This window comes from Oncorhynchus clarkii, chromosome 11 (genome assembly GCF_045791955.1).
Source record: "Oncorhynchus clarkii lewisi isolate Uvic-CL-2024 chromosome 11, UVic_Ocla_1.0, whole genome shotgun sequence".
Classification (NCBI taxonomy): domain Eukaryota; kingdom Metazoa; phylum Chordata; class Actinopteri; order Salmoniformes; family Salmonidae; genus Oncorhynchus; species Oncorhynchus clarkii.
Genome location: NC_092157.1, coordinates 6,071,431 through 6,087,290, shown reverse-complemented (window position 1 = coordinate 6,087,290; position 15,860 = coordinate 6,071,431). Strand labels below are relative to the sequence as shown.

Here is a 15,860-nt window from a genome sequence, read left to right as displayed (position 1 = left end):
CTAAACATATTGAAGGTCTAAACAGGACTAAACATATGGAAGGACTAAACATATTGAAGGTCTAAACATATTGAAGGTCTAAACATATTGAAGGTCTAAACAGGACTAAACATATGGAAGGACTAAACATATTGAAGGTCTAAACATATTGAAGGTCTAAACATATTGAAGGACTAAACATATTGAAGGTCTAAACATATTGAAGGACTAAACATATTGAAGGACTAAACATATTGAAGGACTAAACATATTGAAGGACTAAACATATTGAAGGACTAAACATATTGAAGGTCTAAACAGGACTAAACATATGGAAGGACTAAACATATGGAAGGACTAAACATATTGAAGGACTAAACATATTGAAGGACTAAACATATTGAAGGACTAAACATATTGAAGGACTAAACATATTGAAGGACTAAACATATTGAAGGACTAAACATATTGAAGGTCTAAACATATTGAAGGACTAAACAGGTCTAAACATATTGAAGGACTAAACAGGACTAAACATATTGAAGGTCTAAACAGGACTAAACATATGGAAGGACTAAACATATTGAAGGACTAAACATATTGAAGGACTAAACAGGACTAAACATATTGAAGGACTAAACATATTGAAGAACTAAACAGGACTAAATATATTGAAGGACTAAACATATTGAAGGACTAAACAGGACTAAACATATTGAAGGACTAAACATTTGGAAGGACTAAACAGGACTAAACATATTGAAGGACTAAACATTTGGAAGGACTAAACAGGACTAAACATATTGAAGGACTAAACATATGGAAGGACTAAACAGGACTAAACATATTGAAGGACTAAACAGGACTAAACATATTGAAGGACTAAACATATGGAAGGACTAAACAGGACTAAACATATTGAAGGACTAAACAGGACTAAACATATTGAAGGACTAAACATATTGAAGGACGAAACAGGACTAAACATATTGAAGTACACAATATATTGAAGGACTAAACAGGACTAAACATATTGAAGGACTAAACAGGACTAAACAGGACTAAACATATTGAAGGACTAAACATATTGAAGGACTAAACATATGGAAGGACTAAAAAGGACTAAACATATGGAAGGACTACACAGGACTAAACATATTGAAGGTCTAAACATATTGAAGGACTAAACATATTGAAGGACTAAACATATTGAAGGTCTAAACATATTGAAGGTCTAAACATATTGAAGGACTAAACATATTGAAGGACTAAACAGGACTAAACATATTGAAGGACTAAACATATTGAAGGACTAAACAGGACTAAACATATTGAAGGACTAAACATATTGAAGGTCTAAACATATTGAAGGACTAAACATATTGAAGGACTAAACATATTGAAGGACTAAACATATTGAAGGACTAAACATATTGAAGGTCTAAACATATTGAAGGACTAAACATATTGAAGGACTAAACATATTGAAGGTCTAAACATATTGAAGGTCTAAACATATTGAAGGACTAAACATATTGAAGGTCTAAACATATTGAAGGACTAAACATATTGAAGGACTAAACAGGACTAAACATATTGAAGGTCTAAACATATTGAAGGTCTAAACAGGACTAAACATATTGAAGGACTAAACATATTGAAGGACTAAACATATGGAAGGACTAAACAGGACTAAACATATGGAAGGACTAAACATATGGAAGGACTAAACATATTGAAGGACTAAACATATTGAAGGACTAAACATATTGAAGGACTAAACATATGGAAGGACTAAACATATTGAAGGTCTAAACATATTGAAGGTCTAAACATATTGAAGGTCTAAACATATTGAAGGACTAAACATATTGAAGGACTAAACAGGACTAAACAGGACTAAACATATTGAAGGTCTAAACATATTGAAGGACTAAACATATTGAAGGACTAAACAGGACTAAACATATTGAAGGACTAAACATATTGAAGGACTAAACATATTGAAGGTCTAAACATATTGAAGGACTAAACATATTGAAGGACTAAACATATTGAAGGACTAAACATATTGAAGGTCTAAACATATTGAAGGACTAAACAGGACTAAACATATTGAAGGACTAAACAGGACTAAACATATGGAAGGACTAAACATATTGAAGGACTAAACTTATTGAAGGACTAAACATATTGAAGGACTAAACAGGACTAAACATATTGAAGGACTAAACATATTGAAGAACTAAACAGGACTAAATATATTGAAGGACTAAACATATTGAAGGACTAAACAGGACTAAACATATTGAAGGACTAAACATTTGGAAGGACTAAACAGGACTAAACATATTGAAGGACTAAACAGGACTAAACATATTGAAGGACTAAACATATTGAAGGACTAAACATATTGAAGGAAGGACTAAACATATTGAAGGACTAAACATATTGAAGGACTAAACAGGACTAAACATATTGAAGGACTAAACATATTGAAGGACTAAACAGGACTAAACATATTGAAGGACTAAACAGGACTAAACATATTGAAGGACTAAACATATTGAAGGACTAAACAGGACTAAACATATTGAAGGACTAAACATATTGAAGGACTAAAAGGACTAAACATATGGACTAAAAGGACTAAACAGGACTAAACATATTGAAGGACTAAACATATTGAAGGACTAAACATATTGAAGGACTAAACATATTGAAGGACTAAACATATTGAAGGACTAAACATATTGAAGGACTAAACATATTGAAGGACTAAACAGGACTAAACATATTGAAGGTCTAAACATATTGAAGGACTAAACAAGACTAAACATATTGAAGGACTAAACAGGACTAAACATATTGAAGGTCTAAACATATTGAAGGACTAAACAATTGAAGGATAAACATATTGAAGGACTAAACAGGACTAAACAGGACTAAACATATTGAAGGACTAAACATATTGAAGGACTAAACATATTGAAGGTCTAAACATATTGAAGGACTAAACATATTGAAGGACTAAACAGGACTAAACATATTGAAGGTCTAAACATATTGAAGGACTAAACCTATTGAAGGACTAAACAGGACTAAACATATTGAAGGACTAAACATATTGAAGGACTAAACAGGACTAAACATATTGAAGGACTAAACAGGACTAAACATATTGAAGGACTAAACAGGACTAAACATATTGAAGGACTAAACATATTGAAGGACTAAACCATATTGAAGGACTAAACAGGACTAAACAGGTCTAAACATATTGAAGGACTAAACAGGACTAAACAGGACTAAACATATTGAAGGACTAAACCATATTGAAGGACTAAACATATTGAAGGACTAAACCATATTGAAGGACTAAACATATGTAAACATATTGTGTGTACTGTGTGATCAACAGATAAATAGTCTGCATGCTTTCATGTAACTCTAAAGAAGCTTAGCCTGCTATTGCTAAACAGATTTATGTCTGTGTTAAACAGATTTATGCTACTGGCGGAATTAAAGTAACACCATTTTATAGCTGTCATTTCCAGTCGAAAGAGTAAAACAGAACCACACTCATCTTAGTACCCTGGGTGTTGATGGCATTATGGCATATCATCCTCTGATTAACAACAACCTTGGGAATATCTGAGCTCTTATTCCCCTTTGGTACAATACAGAAATGGTCATGTGTGATTTATGCAGGTAAGCCTCCACGATCAGATTCACGTTTACAAATGTAGAGTCTGATTCAGAGGTCCGTACCGACTGTTCAGGCTGCAGTTTATTACGTTGTACTCATTTGTAGGAATTATTCTTTAATAATTTACAGAAGCAAAGTGTTACGAAATCTTCCCTGAAAAATGTTTTTCCTTGGACTTGGGTCACAAGGTGTCATATAAAATTGGAGCAGGGTTGTTACTTTGGAACATGACTGATAGGAGGACAGGGTTCTCTGCTGCCCTCTACTGAAACTAGTTGCAGCTCTGGATGGGCCACTTCCAAATGGTGCTCTCAGCCCTACACCCTGCGCACTTGCGGAGATCTTTAGAAGATTTTACAGGTACAGGCAATCTGGTGGTAGCTCCACCTTGTACTCTGATAGGCTAGGTGGAAGTATCACCATATTGCTTATTCCAATCAAATCCTCTCATATCTCCACAAGTGCATAAGGTGCATATGGTTTAAGGGTCGATTTGGGATTGGACCCGTGTGTGTTCATGGTTATAGAGCTGCAATACCCTCTAGGATAGTCACAAGTTCTCTACTGCCGTGCCAACTGTATAATGGTACTTGTACAATAAACACCAGACGAGAATTAAAATGTAATGGGAAGACAATGGAAATAGAATGTTCAAAACAAGAGCAGCATTACCCTGGTGGCAAAGACGCGTGTAACCAAATGACATCTCTTAACAAGTGACTTGAACAAGTGACCTGGAGGAACGAATCTCAGGTCAAAATCAAGAAAGGTCAACAACAGTAAAATCAGCATGCCGACAACTCGCTGTCATGCATTTTATTTGGTCCTTGATCGACTAACCATCGGTGCCTGGCATGCAAACACCACTGCATGTTGCTCTTCTCGCGATTGCATGGTTTTTGCGTGGTTTTCTCTACTGTTGGGCTTGGTGGCATGCGAAGCCCAAATGTAATGTACTATTGTACCGTTTCTCCCAGTTTCAGGCAGCGTTCCTAATCTCGTTCTCTCTCCCCGTCCTTTACCTCATCGCCATTTGGCAGTTGCGGACACCCCTACTCCGCCTCCCCCTCCTCCGCCCGATGACCTGCCCATGTTTGATGAAGCTCCTCCCCCTCCTCCACCGCCACCAGTTGACTACGAGGAAGAGGAAGCGGCTGTAGTTCAGTACAGTGACTCGTATGCTGATGGAGACCCCCAGTGGGCGCCCAAGAGCTACATGCAGAAAGGTGTTCCTCAAGGCTCAATACCGACACCACTCTATTTCACTTCTCCTTCCTACCATACAATTCACACAGATTTATTTAAACTAAGCTGAACCAGTCAACTACTTAAGCACATTTTGACACTCAGTAAATTTGTTAAATCTTCAGGCAACTATTTCTTACCCGTTGCATCCTAATCCAGTTTGCTAAGTATCTCTCTCTCCCTCTGACGATTTTCCCCTCCTCTCTCCTCTCTCCAGTGGTGGCCATCTACGACTACACTGCGGATAAAAACGATGAGCTGAGCTTCATGGAGGGAGCCATCATCTACATCATTAAGAAGAACGATGATGGCTGGTTCGAGGGAATCAGTAGCGGAGTCACGGGCCTGTTCCCCGGCAACTACGTAGAGTCCGTCATGCACTAAGCTGACTGGAGGGACCCTACTGCACTCTATTGTGCTTCTACTACAGACGTCTGACCTTGCGAAGCATAGGGAAGTGCTTTTGGATATGACAGAATGTTTGGTCTCTTACTAATTGCAAATAAATCAAAATACAAAATATCTATTTACTTTATTTTGTTGGTGGTGTTGTGGGTGGGTGGGTTGGGGGGCATAAAGTATATAATGAATGAATAGGACAAGGCTGATGATGTACTCACAAGGGCTGTGATGTAGGGATGTTTTCAAAGACCAGGCAGTGGAGGCAGCTGAGGGGAACGACGGGCTCATAACAATAGCTGGAACGGAGCAAATGTAATGGCGTCCGAAAACCATGTGTTTGATCCCGTTCCACTGATTCCGCTCCAGCCATTACCACACGCCCATTCTACCCAATTAAGGTGACACCGACCTCCTTTGAGACCAGGGTAACGTTAGCTGAAGGACATCCTGCCTTTTACGCGTTCTTCCTGTTTACATTTGCACGACATAACATCTGACCCAACTATTCATCTACTGAACTACACATTTCTCATGCACTTATGAAGTATTAATGTCTTTATGAGTGCATCACGAGTAGTATGTATGCTATATGGAGACGATGTCTGTCAGACGGCATGTGTAATGCCTATGTAAACATTAGGCGATCTTGTGTAGACCTTCAGTGGAAGTGCTACTTTCTGTTAAATTGTATAGAAATGTGAGCTGCAGCCTGTTGGGTGTCTGTAGTGTAAATTCAGTGAATGTCAATCGCAGTATCTCAAGCAGGCTACTTACCACACACACATGCGAATGTCCTACAGAATATTCTGTTTGATTTACTTAATTTTACTTTTTTGACAATACAAAAACTTATAGACAACTCAACATTTACATACACACATTTTAACAAACATGAATGACCTCGCCCTTGGTCAGACCCACCCCCTCGCCCATCCTGCCAGTCATCCCCTGGACGTCTCAAACTTCATGCCACATAGCTTCAAACTGCCCTATTCTGCCTCTGTTGCCTAAATTGTTCAATATTTAGATAACGCATTTGATTAATTCATTTAAAACACTTTATTTTATGATTTAACAAACAAAAAACTACAAAAGTTATCAGAAGCCTGATCCATTTTGGATATTACATGTTAAATCTTATTTTGATTTTTATGCCAAAACCTTTTTATTTCAGTCATTCCTGAAGTCCTGAAGCGTAAAGCAAAATCTAATAAAAATGTAGAACCTCTTTAATTATGCTTCCATTTTGTTGTAATACTTACATTGAATTTAGGCTTTTTAAATTGTCTAGACACAAAAGGCATTCTGGGACGACTTGGTTTTATTTTCAAAATGCTCTAATTTGTTTAAGAATATTCCATTTACATGATAAATTCTGTCATCTGGTAACGCAGTGAAAAGCAACACCATTATGTCGTGACTCCCCAGTTTGTAAATTTGTGAAAGTTCACTATTTAGAGTTCCACGTCCATTTTAAGAAACGTTGTACATGTCTAATCTGAACTAAATGATTTATCTGTAGGTATTTTTTGGGGATCAAAGTACATAATGTGAACAGTATTATGATCCATGGTTCTTCATGCCGTTTTCGTGGGCTTAGTTTTCAAAACTGTTTAGTCATGGTGTTATTGAAAATAAAATAAAAAAGTTGCCATTTTACTATTCTGTGATAATGGCGATCAACATGACATGTCTTCACATAGATCAAAAGAAAGAAAACCTAGATCACATCGCTTTAGAACAGTCAGTTTTTAACCCATAATGGTTTGGTTTCATAACTCAGGTCTGGTTAAGTTCTTTCATTGTTCCAAAGTGACCCCGGCCATTTTGTCCATACTCATCTATGGCTGTAGGCTCCTCCCCCTCCATCTCTTAGGAATTACGTTCGACTATCGATCCATCCATGACAATTCAGGTTGGTGTTTTCATTGGTTTGATAAAAAGGTTCCAGTTCCTACATGATACGTCTTTCCTGTCCATCAACATGGAAGTTCACTGCGTTTAACCCCTTCAGTATATAGCAGCTAATGCCTTGCTATAGTCAGACAAGTGTTCCAACTCAATGGGTAGCAATATCAAAGCTCCGCCCTTAATGTGTATATATATGTTAATTTTTTTTTGTATGTACAGCCTTTTATAATAAACCATTCTCCTACATATACAACCTAGTGGTGTGGTGATTGAGAATGAAAACAAAAAGGATAGAGACTTGACTTCAAAAATAAATAAAACGTGTTTTAATTTGAGTACAGTGATTGTGGATGTTAAGGCCTCGATTACAGGAAGCATCTCTAAATTGGTACGAGTCACCAGGACAAAAGTTTGGCATTTGTGCGGTACGGACGGATCTTCGAGCAATGTCTTCACACACACACAACCTATATCACAATGATACTACATCTTCGGTCTCATCGTGGAATTAAAATGACTCTGCAGTGGCCATGCCGTCCCAAACCTTGAGAGCAATGTCAACTGTCGTTGATGACCAAATACAATCTGCCAGTTCAACGTGGGGGGGGGGGGCGTTGCAGTTACAGTACACCGTGAATATTAAATAATTCAGTGATTGTTTTTAACAATGATCTTGGATGGTCTGTGTCAAATCCTCACTGACATGCCATTTTAAAATCGCTTTGAAGAAAAGGTGGGGGTTGGTTCAGAAACCTTTTTTTCAGGCGGGGAGGGGGGGGGGGGGGGGGTTCCTGCAGGACCGGCATTGAAAACCCCCTGACGTCAATAACATTCTTTGTTCTGTGACCCCTTCAGTGTTTTCCCCAGAGGAAAGGAAGAAGACATAGGTAATGTGAAGCTGTGCATCTCAGAACTCAGTCCTGAAGAACCTGTTTGCACAGTTTAGTTCCACCTTTAAAAAAAATAAACTGCATAAACAGTGCTCCATCAGGACCCACTGTGAATATCACTGATGAAACCACCCATCACCATCTCCCCCCCCCCCAATGGGGTGGCCTTTCACAGGTACAAGTAGCTGCCTGAAGTGACGAGTGGGGTCTCACTTGTCACGGGTAAGGACCATCTGGGTGAGCCTGATAAGGGCGTCCCGCTCCAGAGAGGGCCTGAGCAAGCTGATCTGCCGGATAGCCTCTTGGCAGTAGTGCTGGGCCAGGTAGTTGGTCTGATCCACACCCTCACTCTGAGGGCAGGACAAACAGGAGGGTGAGTCAGAGTGCTTTCTAAACAGGTCACTTGTAATTGCTACATGATCATAGGTCCAATAGTATTTCTATACCGCGTTAATATTCTGACGTCCCTCCACCTAGCGACCCACCCCCCAAATGTCCCTGACGTCCCTCCACCTAGCGACCCCCCCCCCAAATGTCCCTGACGTCCCTCCACCTAGCGACCCCCCCCCCCCAAATGTCCCTGACGTCCCTCCACCTAGCGACCCCCCCCCCCAAATGTCCCTGACGTCCCTCCACCTAGCGACCCCCCCCCCCAAATGTCCCTGACGTCCCTCCACCTAGCGACCCCCCCCCCCCAAATGTCCCTGACGTCCCTCCACCTAGCGACCCCCCCCCCAAATGTCCCTGACGTCCCTCCACCTAGCGACCCCCCCCCCAAATGTCCCTGACGTCCCTCCACCTAGCCCCCCCCCCAAATGTCCCTGACGTCCCTCCACCTAGCCCCCCCCCCCCAAATGTCCCTGACGTCCCTCCACCTAGCGACCCCCCCCCCAAATGTCCCTGACGTCCCTCCACCCCCCCCCCCCCAAATGTCCCTGACGTCCCTCCACCTAGCGACCCCCCCCCCCCAAATGTCCCTGACGTCCCTCCACCTAGCGACCCCCCCCCCCAAATGTCCCTGACGTCCCTCCACCTAGCGACCCCCCCCCCCAAATGTCCCTGACGTCCCTCCACCTAGCGACCCCCCCCCCCCAAATGTCCCTGACGTCCCTCCACCTAGCGACCCCCCCCCCCAAATGTCCCTGACGTCCCTCCACCTAGCGACCCCCCCCCCCCAAATGTCCCTGACGTCCCTCCACCTAGCCCCCCCCAAATGTGTCTGACGTCCCTCCACCTAGCCCCCCCCCCAAATGTGTCTGACGTCCCTCCACCTAGCGACCCCCCCCCCCAAATGTGTCTGACGTCCCTCCACCTAGCGACCCCCCCCCAAATGTGTCTGACGTCCCTCCACCTAGGGACCCCCCCAAATGTGCGACGTCCCTCCACCTAGCGACCACCCAAATGTGTCTGACGTCCCTCCACCCAGCGACCCCCCCCAAATGTGTCTGACGTCCCTCCACCTAGCGACCCCCCCAAATGTGTCTTACCTCCTGGACATACTGCCAGGCACGAGCGACATCTCCACTGGAGCTGAACCGCCTCATGATCATACCATGCAGCTCAGGAAACTAGAGAGAGAGAGCGTTAAGACACACTGTCACAGACTACGCAAATCAGACATTATGTGAAGCCAGGACTCCCTGGAAAACAGTAGCAATTGTTACTGAGTGGAGTATCCTGGCTTAATAAATCGACACTGAGGGTACAAAATATTAAGAACGCTCTTTCCATGACAGACTGACCAGGTGAAAGCTCTGATCCCTTATTGGATGTAATTTGTTATATCCAATCAGTGTAGATGAAGGGCAGGAGACAGGTTAATGAAAGATGGTTAAGCCTCGAGACATGAGACAAAAGATTGACGTGCTTTTGAACAGAGTACGGTAGTAGGTGCCAGGCACACCGAGTTTGTGTCAAGAACTGCAACGCTGCTGTTTTTTTTACGCTCAACAGTTTCCCGTGTGTATCAAGAATGGTTCACCACGAAGGACATCCAGTCAACTTGACACAACTGTGGGAAGCATTGGAGTCAACATGGAGCCAGCATCCCTGTGGAACACTTGACACCTTGTAGAGTCCCCCGCCCCGACAAATTGAGGCTGTTCTGAGGACAAAAAGGGGGGGGTGCAACTCAATATTAGGTGTTCCTAATGTTCTGTACACTCAATGTATATTGAACAGTCACTGTGATTCAACCTAGAAATTTGAAAATTCGACAGTGACCAAGTGAGTCAAACGCCAACATCCCAAATGGCACCCTATGCCCTATATAGTGCACTACCTTAGACACACACACACACACACACACACCTGTTGGCAGGCAAACAGGACGGGGCCGGTGGCCAGACCCAGCTTGAGGTCTGTAGCTGAAGGCTTTCCTAGTTGGCTGGCACACGCTGTGAAGTCAAGCACATCATCCACCAGCTAGGACAGACACACACACACACTAATAACTTACACATGTCAATGTTAAATACATTCCTCAAAACAAAAAGGAAAAATAAGCACATTAAATGATTAAAACCGGCACCCATTGATTCAAGAGGCATAAAACTAAATATTAGAAATGTACCTGGAAGGCGATGCCAACGTTCCTCCCATACTGAAAGGCTATTTCATGAACCTTTGGATCGGAGTTCACTAGAATGGATACCTTGAAATGGACAAGAACCCAGTCAACACAAACCCAGGAGTGCCCCCGAAGACTTCCTGGAAGTCTGCATTATGTGTGTGGAGACGGAACGTACATACAGCTTTACAACTGTTGGCGATGAGACTGGCCGTCTTCTTAAACGTCTTGTCGAGGTAGTGTTTGAATCTCTCCTTCTCGTTCTCTTTGGAGCCCAGCTGCATGAATTCACCTGGAACATCAGCAAATATGTTCGAGAGCGAGAGAGCGAGAGAGCGCGAGAGAGAGAGAGAGAGAGAGAGAGAGAGAGAGAGAGAGAGAGAGAGAGAGAGAGAGAGAGAGAGAGAGAGAGAGAGAGAGAGAGAGAGAGAGAGAGAGAGAGAGAGAGAGAGAGAGAGAGAGAGAGAGAGAGAGAGAGAGAGAGAGAGAGAGCTATACACTTTGGTAATCTTAAAACAAAAAAAAAAACAAAATAAACATTAATTCCTTATTTCTCCTTACAGAATCAGAAGCGTCGCGACCTCTAGATAGTAAAGGAGCAGGTAATGGTGATTGATGGGTATACAGTAACAGACAGATACAAATCAAAAGGTGTCCGAAACTGAAATGGACTGCATGTATTGTGCAACGTGTCACAGGCAGGATCTGAACCAAGGTCTCCCATGGGAGAAACTATAGTTAGGACACCATTACGCCAAGAGGTCATTTACCTCCGAGGTTGACACTTGATTTTGAAGTCGCGGGCAGGGCTACCTCATCACGAGACCGACTCGTGTGTCCTTACCTCGCACCAGATCCTCCGTGACCTGAGACAGGACTGACATCACTGTGTTGTTCCCGATACGGGCCAGAGCCATGGAGGCTGCCGAGAGGATGAAGTCTCCAGCTAAAATGGCCTGGGAATAAGTGAACACAGAACACACAGTCAGTCACATGATCTTACTTCTACTAAAGGGTGAATTCGTTTGTCATAACATGCATTACAGAAAAGTGATAATATTGCACCTTCAAGAGAACTTGGGGCCATTTTTCCCCTCTCTCAATAACATAATTGCATATGTTGCAGTTGAGTAGCTTAGTGTCGTGCGTGTATGACAACAGGATTGGCTACTGCTAACAGACAAACCCCCCCCCCCCCCCCCGTTCGGAGGACTGAGCGAACCTTTCTCTCGCCCCACACTTCGTTGATAGTGGTCTTCCCCCTGCGCTTGTCCGAGCCGTCGATGACGTCGTCGTGAACCAGGCTGGCAGTGTGGATCATCTCAGAGATCATAGCTATGGATCGCTGACCTGGGAGCAGATCTCTAGAGAGAGAGAGAGACAGGGATGGGAGAGAGAGAGAGAGAGAGAGCGAGCACAGTTATACCTTTCTCACAGCTTGGTTCACATCATCACTAAGATGGGCAGCCTGAATTAATTGATGAAATGTTTATTGCAGTGATAGTATATGCATGATTCATTTTGACTAATAGCCATCTCCTGTAACAAAGTCGTTAAACAAAAACAGATTTCCTTTTCTAATCGGTGTATTCTCCCCAGACACCCAAGTTGTTCCTGGTGTGTGTGTGTGTGTGTGTGTGTGTGTGCAAGGGTACTATACGTTTCCTTAGCATATATTCTCACCCAGGTCTGTCTCCCTGTAACCCATTAGTAGCCTCGTGAGACCATCCTGATCTCGCAAGCTTCCATTCTCTTTTCCTAGTGAAACTAGCCTAGTGGTTAGAGTGTAGAGGCGGCAGGGTAGCCTAGTGGGTAGAGTGTAGAGGTGGCAGGGTAGCCTAGTGGGTAGAGCGTTGGACCAATAACCGAAAGGTTGCTGGATCGAATCCCCGAGCTGACAAGATAAAAATCTGTAGTTCTGCCTCTGAACAAGGCAGTTAACCCACTGTTCCTCTGAACAAGGCAGTTAACCCACTGTTCCTCTGAACAAGGCAGTTAACCCACTGTTCCCCAGTAATTTGTTCTAAACTGACTTGCCTAGTTAAATCAAGGTTAATAAAAGTGAAATACCTGGTAATGCATACAACCTACCTACCAAGTTGACTAGGCTACACCCAGGATAAGGTCTTACCCGTCTCGGTTGCTGTGACTGTTGCAGGCCCGGGCCATTAGCACCACTATCATGGGTCGGAAAGCCTTGCCCTTCCCGTCAAAATAGTAGTCACATATGGACTTCAGCTCTGATTTGGACACAAAAAGTTCCTGTGAAGCCCAGAAAATACAAATATATCAGTTATGTTATGAAGAAAAAAAATCACTAACAATAGTCTGGTGAGCTAAATAAGAACGCCACCATGCTCGGTCACAATAATACATCTAATTTACAGCGTACTTTCCATCGGAAAAACAATCTCAAAACGTACTAAATGATGACTCATTCAAATGACTTACCTTCTTGATATCGTCGTACAAATGATTCAAGTCTTTTTGGGCTAGAGTGAAGGGGTCCTTCAACTTGGCATCGCTGTGTATCCTCTTGCAAGGCTTCGGTGTAGGGTAAAGCAACCTTGATTTGTGCCTACAGGGAAAAACATGTGTAAATTAAAAGGCACACAAACACATTAAACAAGCTACAGCATACAACACATAAAATCTCGGACTCACCTTATCAGAATAGAGTTGCCTAGTGAGGTTGTGTGTACAGTCCTTGAGGACAGCCCCTGAAAGAAATCAATGTCACAAATTAATAAACCTGAGCACCACAACATGAGCACATGTAACCTTCGAGTCAGGTGACTGGTGAGAATTTAAAGCTTTTAATCCGTTTTTTGAAGGACAGCTAACTACACCGACTTGAGAGGAGCCAGAGTTAACTACACCGAGTTGAGAGGAGCCAGAGTTAACTACACCGACTTGAGAGGAGCCAGAGTTAACTACACCGAGGTCTACTTGAGAGGAGCCAGAGTTAACTACACCGAGGTCTAGTTGAGAGGAGCCAGAGTTAACTACACCGAGGTCTACTTGAGAGGAGCCAGAGTTAACTACACCGAGGTCTAGTTGAGAGGAGCCAGAGTTAACTACACCGAGGTCTGGTTGAGAGGAGCCAGAGTTAACTACACCGAGGTCTAGTTGAGAGGAGCCAGAGTTAACTACACCGAGGTCTAGTTGAGAGGAGCCAGAGTTAACTACACCGAGGTCTGGTTGAGAGCCAGAGTCAACTACACCGAGGTCTAGTTGAGAGGAGCCAGAGTCAACTACACCGAGGTCTAGTTGAGAGCCAGAGTCAACTACACCGAGGTCTAGTTGAGAGGAGCCAGAGTCAACTACACCGAGGTCGAGGTCAACTACACCGAGGTCTAGTTGAGAGGAGCCAGAGTTAACTACACCGAGGTCTGGTTGAGAGGAGCCAGAGTTAACTACACCGAGGTCTACTTGAGAGGAGCCAGAGTTAACTACACCGAGGTCTGGTTGAGAGGAGCCAGAGTTAACTACACCGAGGTCTGGTTGAGAGGAGCCAGAGTTAACTACACCGAGGTCTAGTTGAGAGGACCTTCTAGTTAGGCAGTGAACCACATAATGTTAGACTTGACCAATGCAGGCTACCCACTGACAGTTCTGTCTAGTGATAACCTAATAGGGTTAACACCTAGTGAGACAAATCAAGTGCAAAACTTAGTATCGTTACATAGCAATCCTGAAGTGGCATGCAGTGTCTTGACCTTTAGCTACATAACAAACCAGCTAACGTTACTGTCAGCTAGCAATACAACCTTGTCAAACTAACACAAATCTTTAGCTAACATTATACCCAGAAAAGCAATGTCATTCATTACATTATTGTTTTAGTTAGCTACTACAACTAGAAATAAACGGGACTAAAGCCCAATATAGCTACACTAAAACAGCTGTAACTCATTCAATAAGATCAGTTACTGGTTGACCTTTCGTCGAGGTGACAGCAAGCCCGCCCGGTGAAAGCTTACCTCATTTCCCGAGCCAGTCGCGGTTCCAGTTCCTCGGAGCAACGAGGTAGCAGAACTTCCATTAAAACAGCATATGGTTTCTAGTAAACTCGTACGAGTAGAGCCTGTAGCCCACCTCCAACAGTGCCTCCACCGTAACGCCATGCTCCTCCAGACACATCCCCTGGAACAGGTAAAAAAAAAACGTGACGCCGGCAGCGGAGGAGCGGAAATTGACGCTCGTTGACGTCATGGCGTTAAAAATGTAAAAATCATCTAGACGTACAGTACAGAAACCACCAGGGTTGCCCTTCCAAGTTCGCGGTTTACCGGATTTATTTTTTGTAACTTTGAAAACGACGCTGCGGGTGAAAATGTATTGATCGCGTGTTGTGTGTTTTTGGGCTAATTCTTAATTGCACCGCAGCCGTCATGACATCTTTCTTAAAAAAACACCTTTACACATATATAATATACACACATACTGAACAAAAAATAAACACAACATGTAAAGTGTTGGTCCCATGTTCCATCGACTGAAATAAAACATCCCAGAAATGTTCCATACACACAAAAATGTCTCTAAAATGTTGTGCACAAATTTGTTTACATCCCTGTTAGTGAGCGTTTTATAATTTGTCAAGATAATCCATCCAGTTGACAAGTGTGGCATATCAAGAAACGAATTAAACAGCATGCATGTGCACCTTGTGCTGGGGACATTAAAGGGGGGGCTGTGGAGTATTTCTGTCTGTAATAAAGCCCTATCTGTGGGGAAAAACTCATTATGATTGGCTCCCCAGTGGGTTGGCCTAGCTCCCAAGTGGGTGGGTCTATGCCGTCCCAGGCCCACCCATGGCCGCGACCCCGCCCAGTCCTGTGAAATCCATAGATTAGGGCCTAATTTATTTATTTCAATTGACTGATTTCCTAATATATGAACTGTAACACAGCATAATCTTTTAAATTGTTGGATTTATATTTTAGGCTCCTGAGTGGCACAGCGGTCTAAGGCACTGCATCTCAGTGCTAGAGGTGTCACTACAGACCCTGGTCACAGCGGTCTAAGGCACTGCATCTCAGTGCTAGAGGCGTCACTACAGACCCTGTTTCGATCCAGAGCTCTAAAATATAGTTGCCAACTGACAAAACCCAATATTGCCAAGATGTTTTATTTGCCATTTCCTGTTCAT

General features: G+C 42.9%; 2 protein-coding genes across 15 annotated transcripts in view; one reads left to right on the top strand and one right to left on the bottom strand.

The window, feature by feature from the left end:
* LOC139420137 (abl interactor 1-like) overlaps window positions 1–7,494 on the top strand; it is a 97,048-nt gene extending 89,554 nt beyond the window's left edge. For 3 of the 14 annotated variants that reach the window (XM_071169910.1, XM_071169906.1, XM_071169908.1), the window contains 2 exons: window positions 4,729–4,914; window positions 5,151–6,982. In XM_071169910.1, coding sequence (XP_071026011.1) covers window positions 4,729–4,914; window positions 5,151–5,317 — 353 coding nt within the window. In that variant the 3' untranslated portion in view covers window positions 5,318–6,982. Of the gene's footprint in view, window positions 1–4,728; window positions 4,915–5,150 lie in introns of all 14 variants that reach the window. The other 11 variants (XM_071169909.1, XM_071169905.1, XM_071169902.1 and 8 more) reach the window with 8 other exon arrangements.
* A 63-nt stretch (window positions 7,495–7,557) lies between these two features.
* Window positions 7,558–15,349, bottom strand: LOC139420138 (all trans-polyprenyl-diphosphate synthase PDSS1-like). Its single transcript, XM_071169916.1, has 11 exons — window positions 14,689–15,349; window positions 13,370–13,425; window positions 13,157–13,283; window positions 12,837–12,967; window positions 11,928–12,069; window positions 11,550–11,661; window positions 10,888–10,997; window positions 10,709–10,789; window positions 10,447–10,560; window positions 9,624–9,704; window positions 7,558–8,486 (listed from the first exon to the last, which is right to left on the bottom strand). Exons 1-11 carry the CDS (start codon window positions 14,830–14,832, stop codon window positions 8,346–8,348), a joined length of 1,239 nt encoding a protein of 412 aa, XP_071026017.1. The 5' UTR covers window positions 14,833–15,349; the 3' UTR covers window positions 7,558–8,345.
* Between the last annotated feature and the right edge of the window lie 511 nt (window positions 15,350–15,860).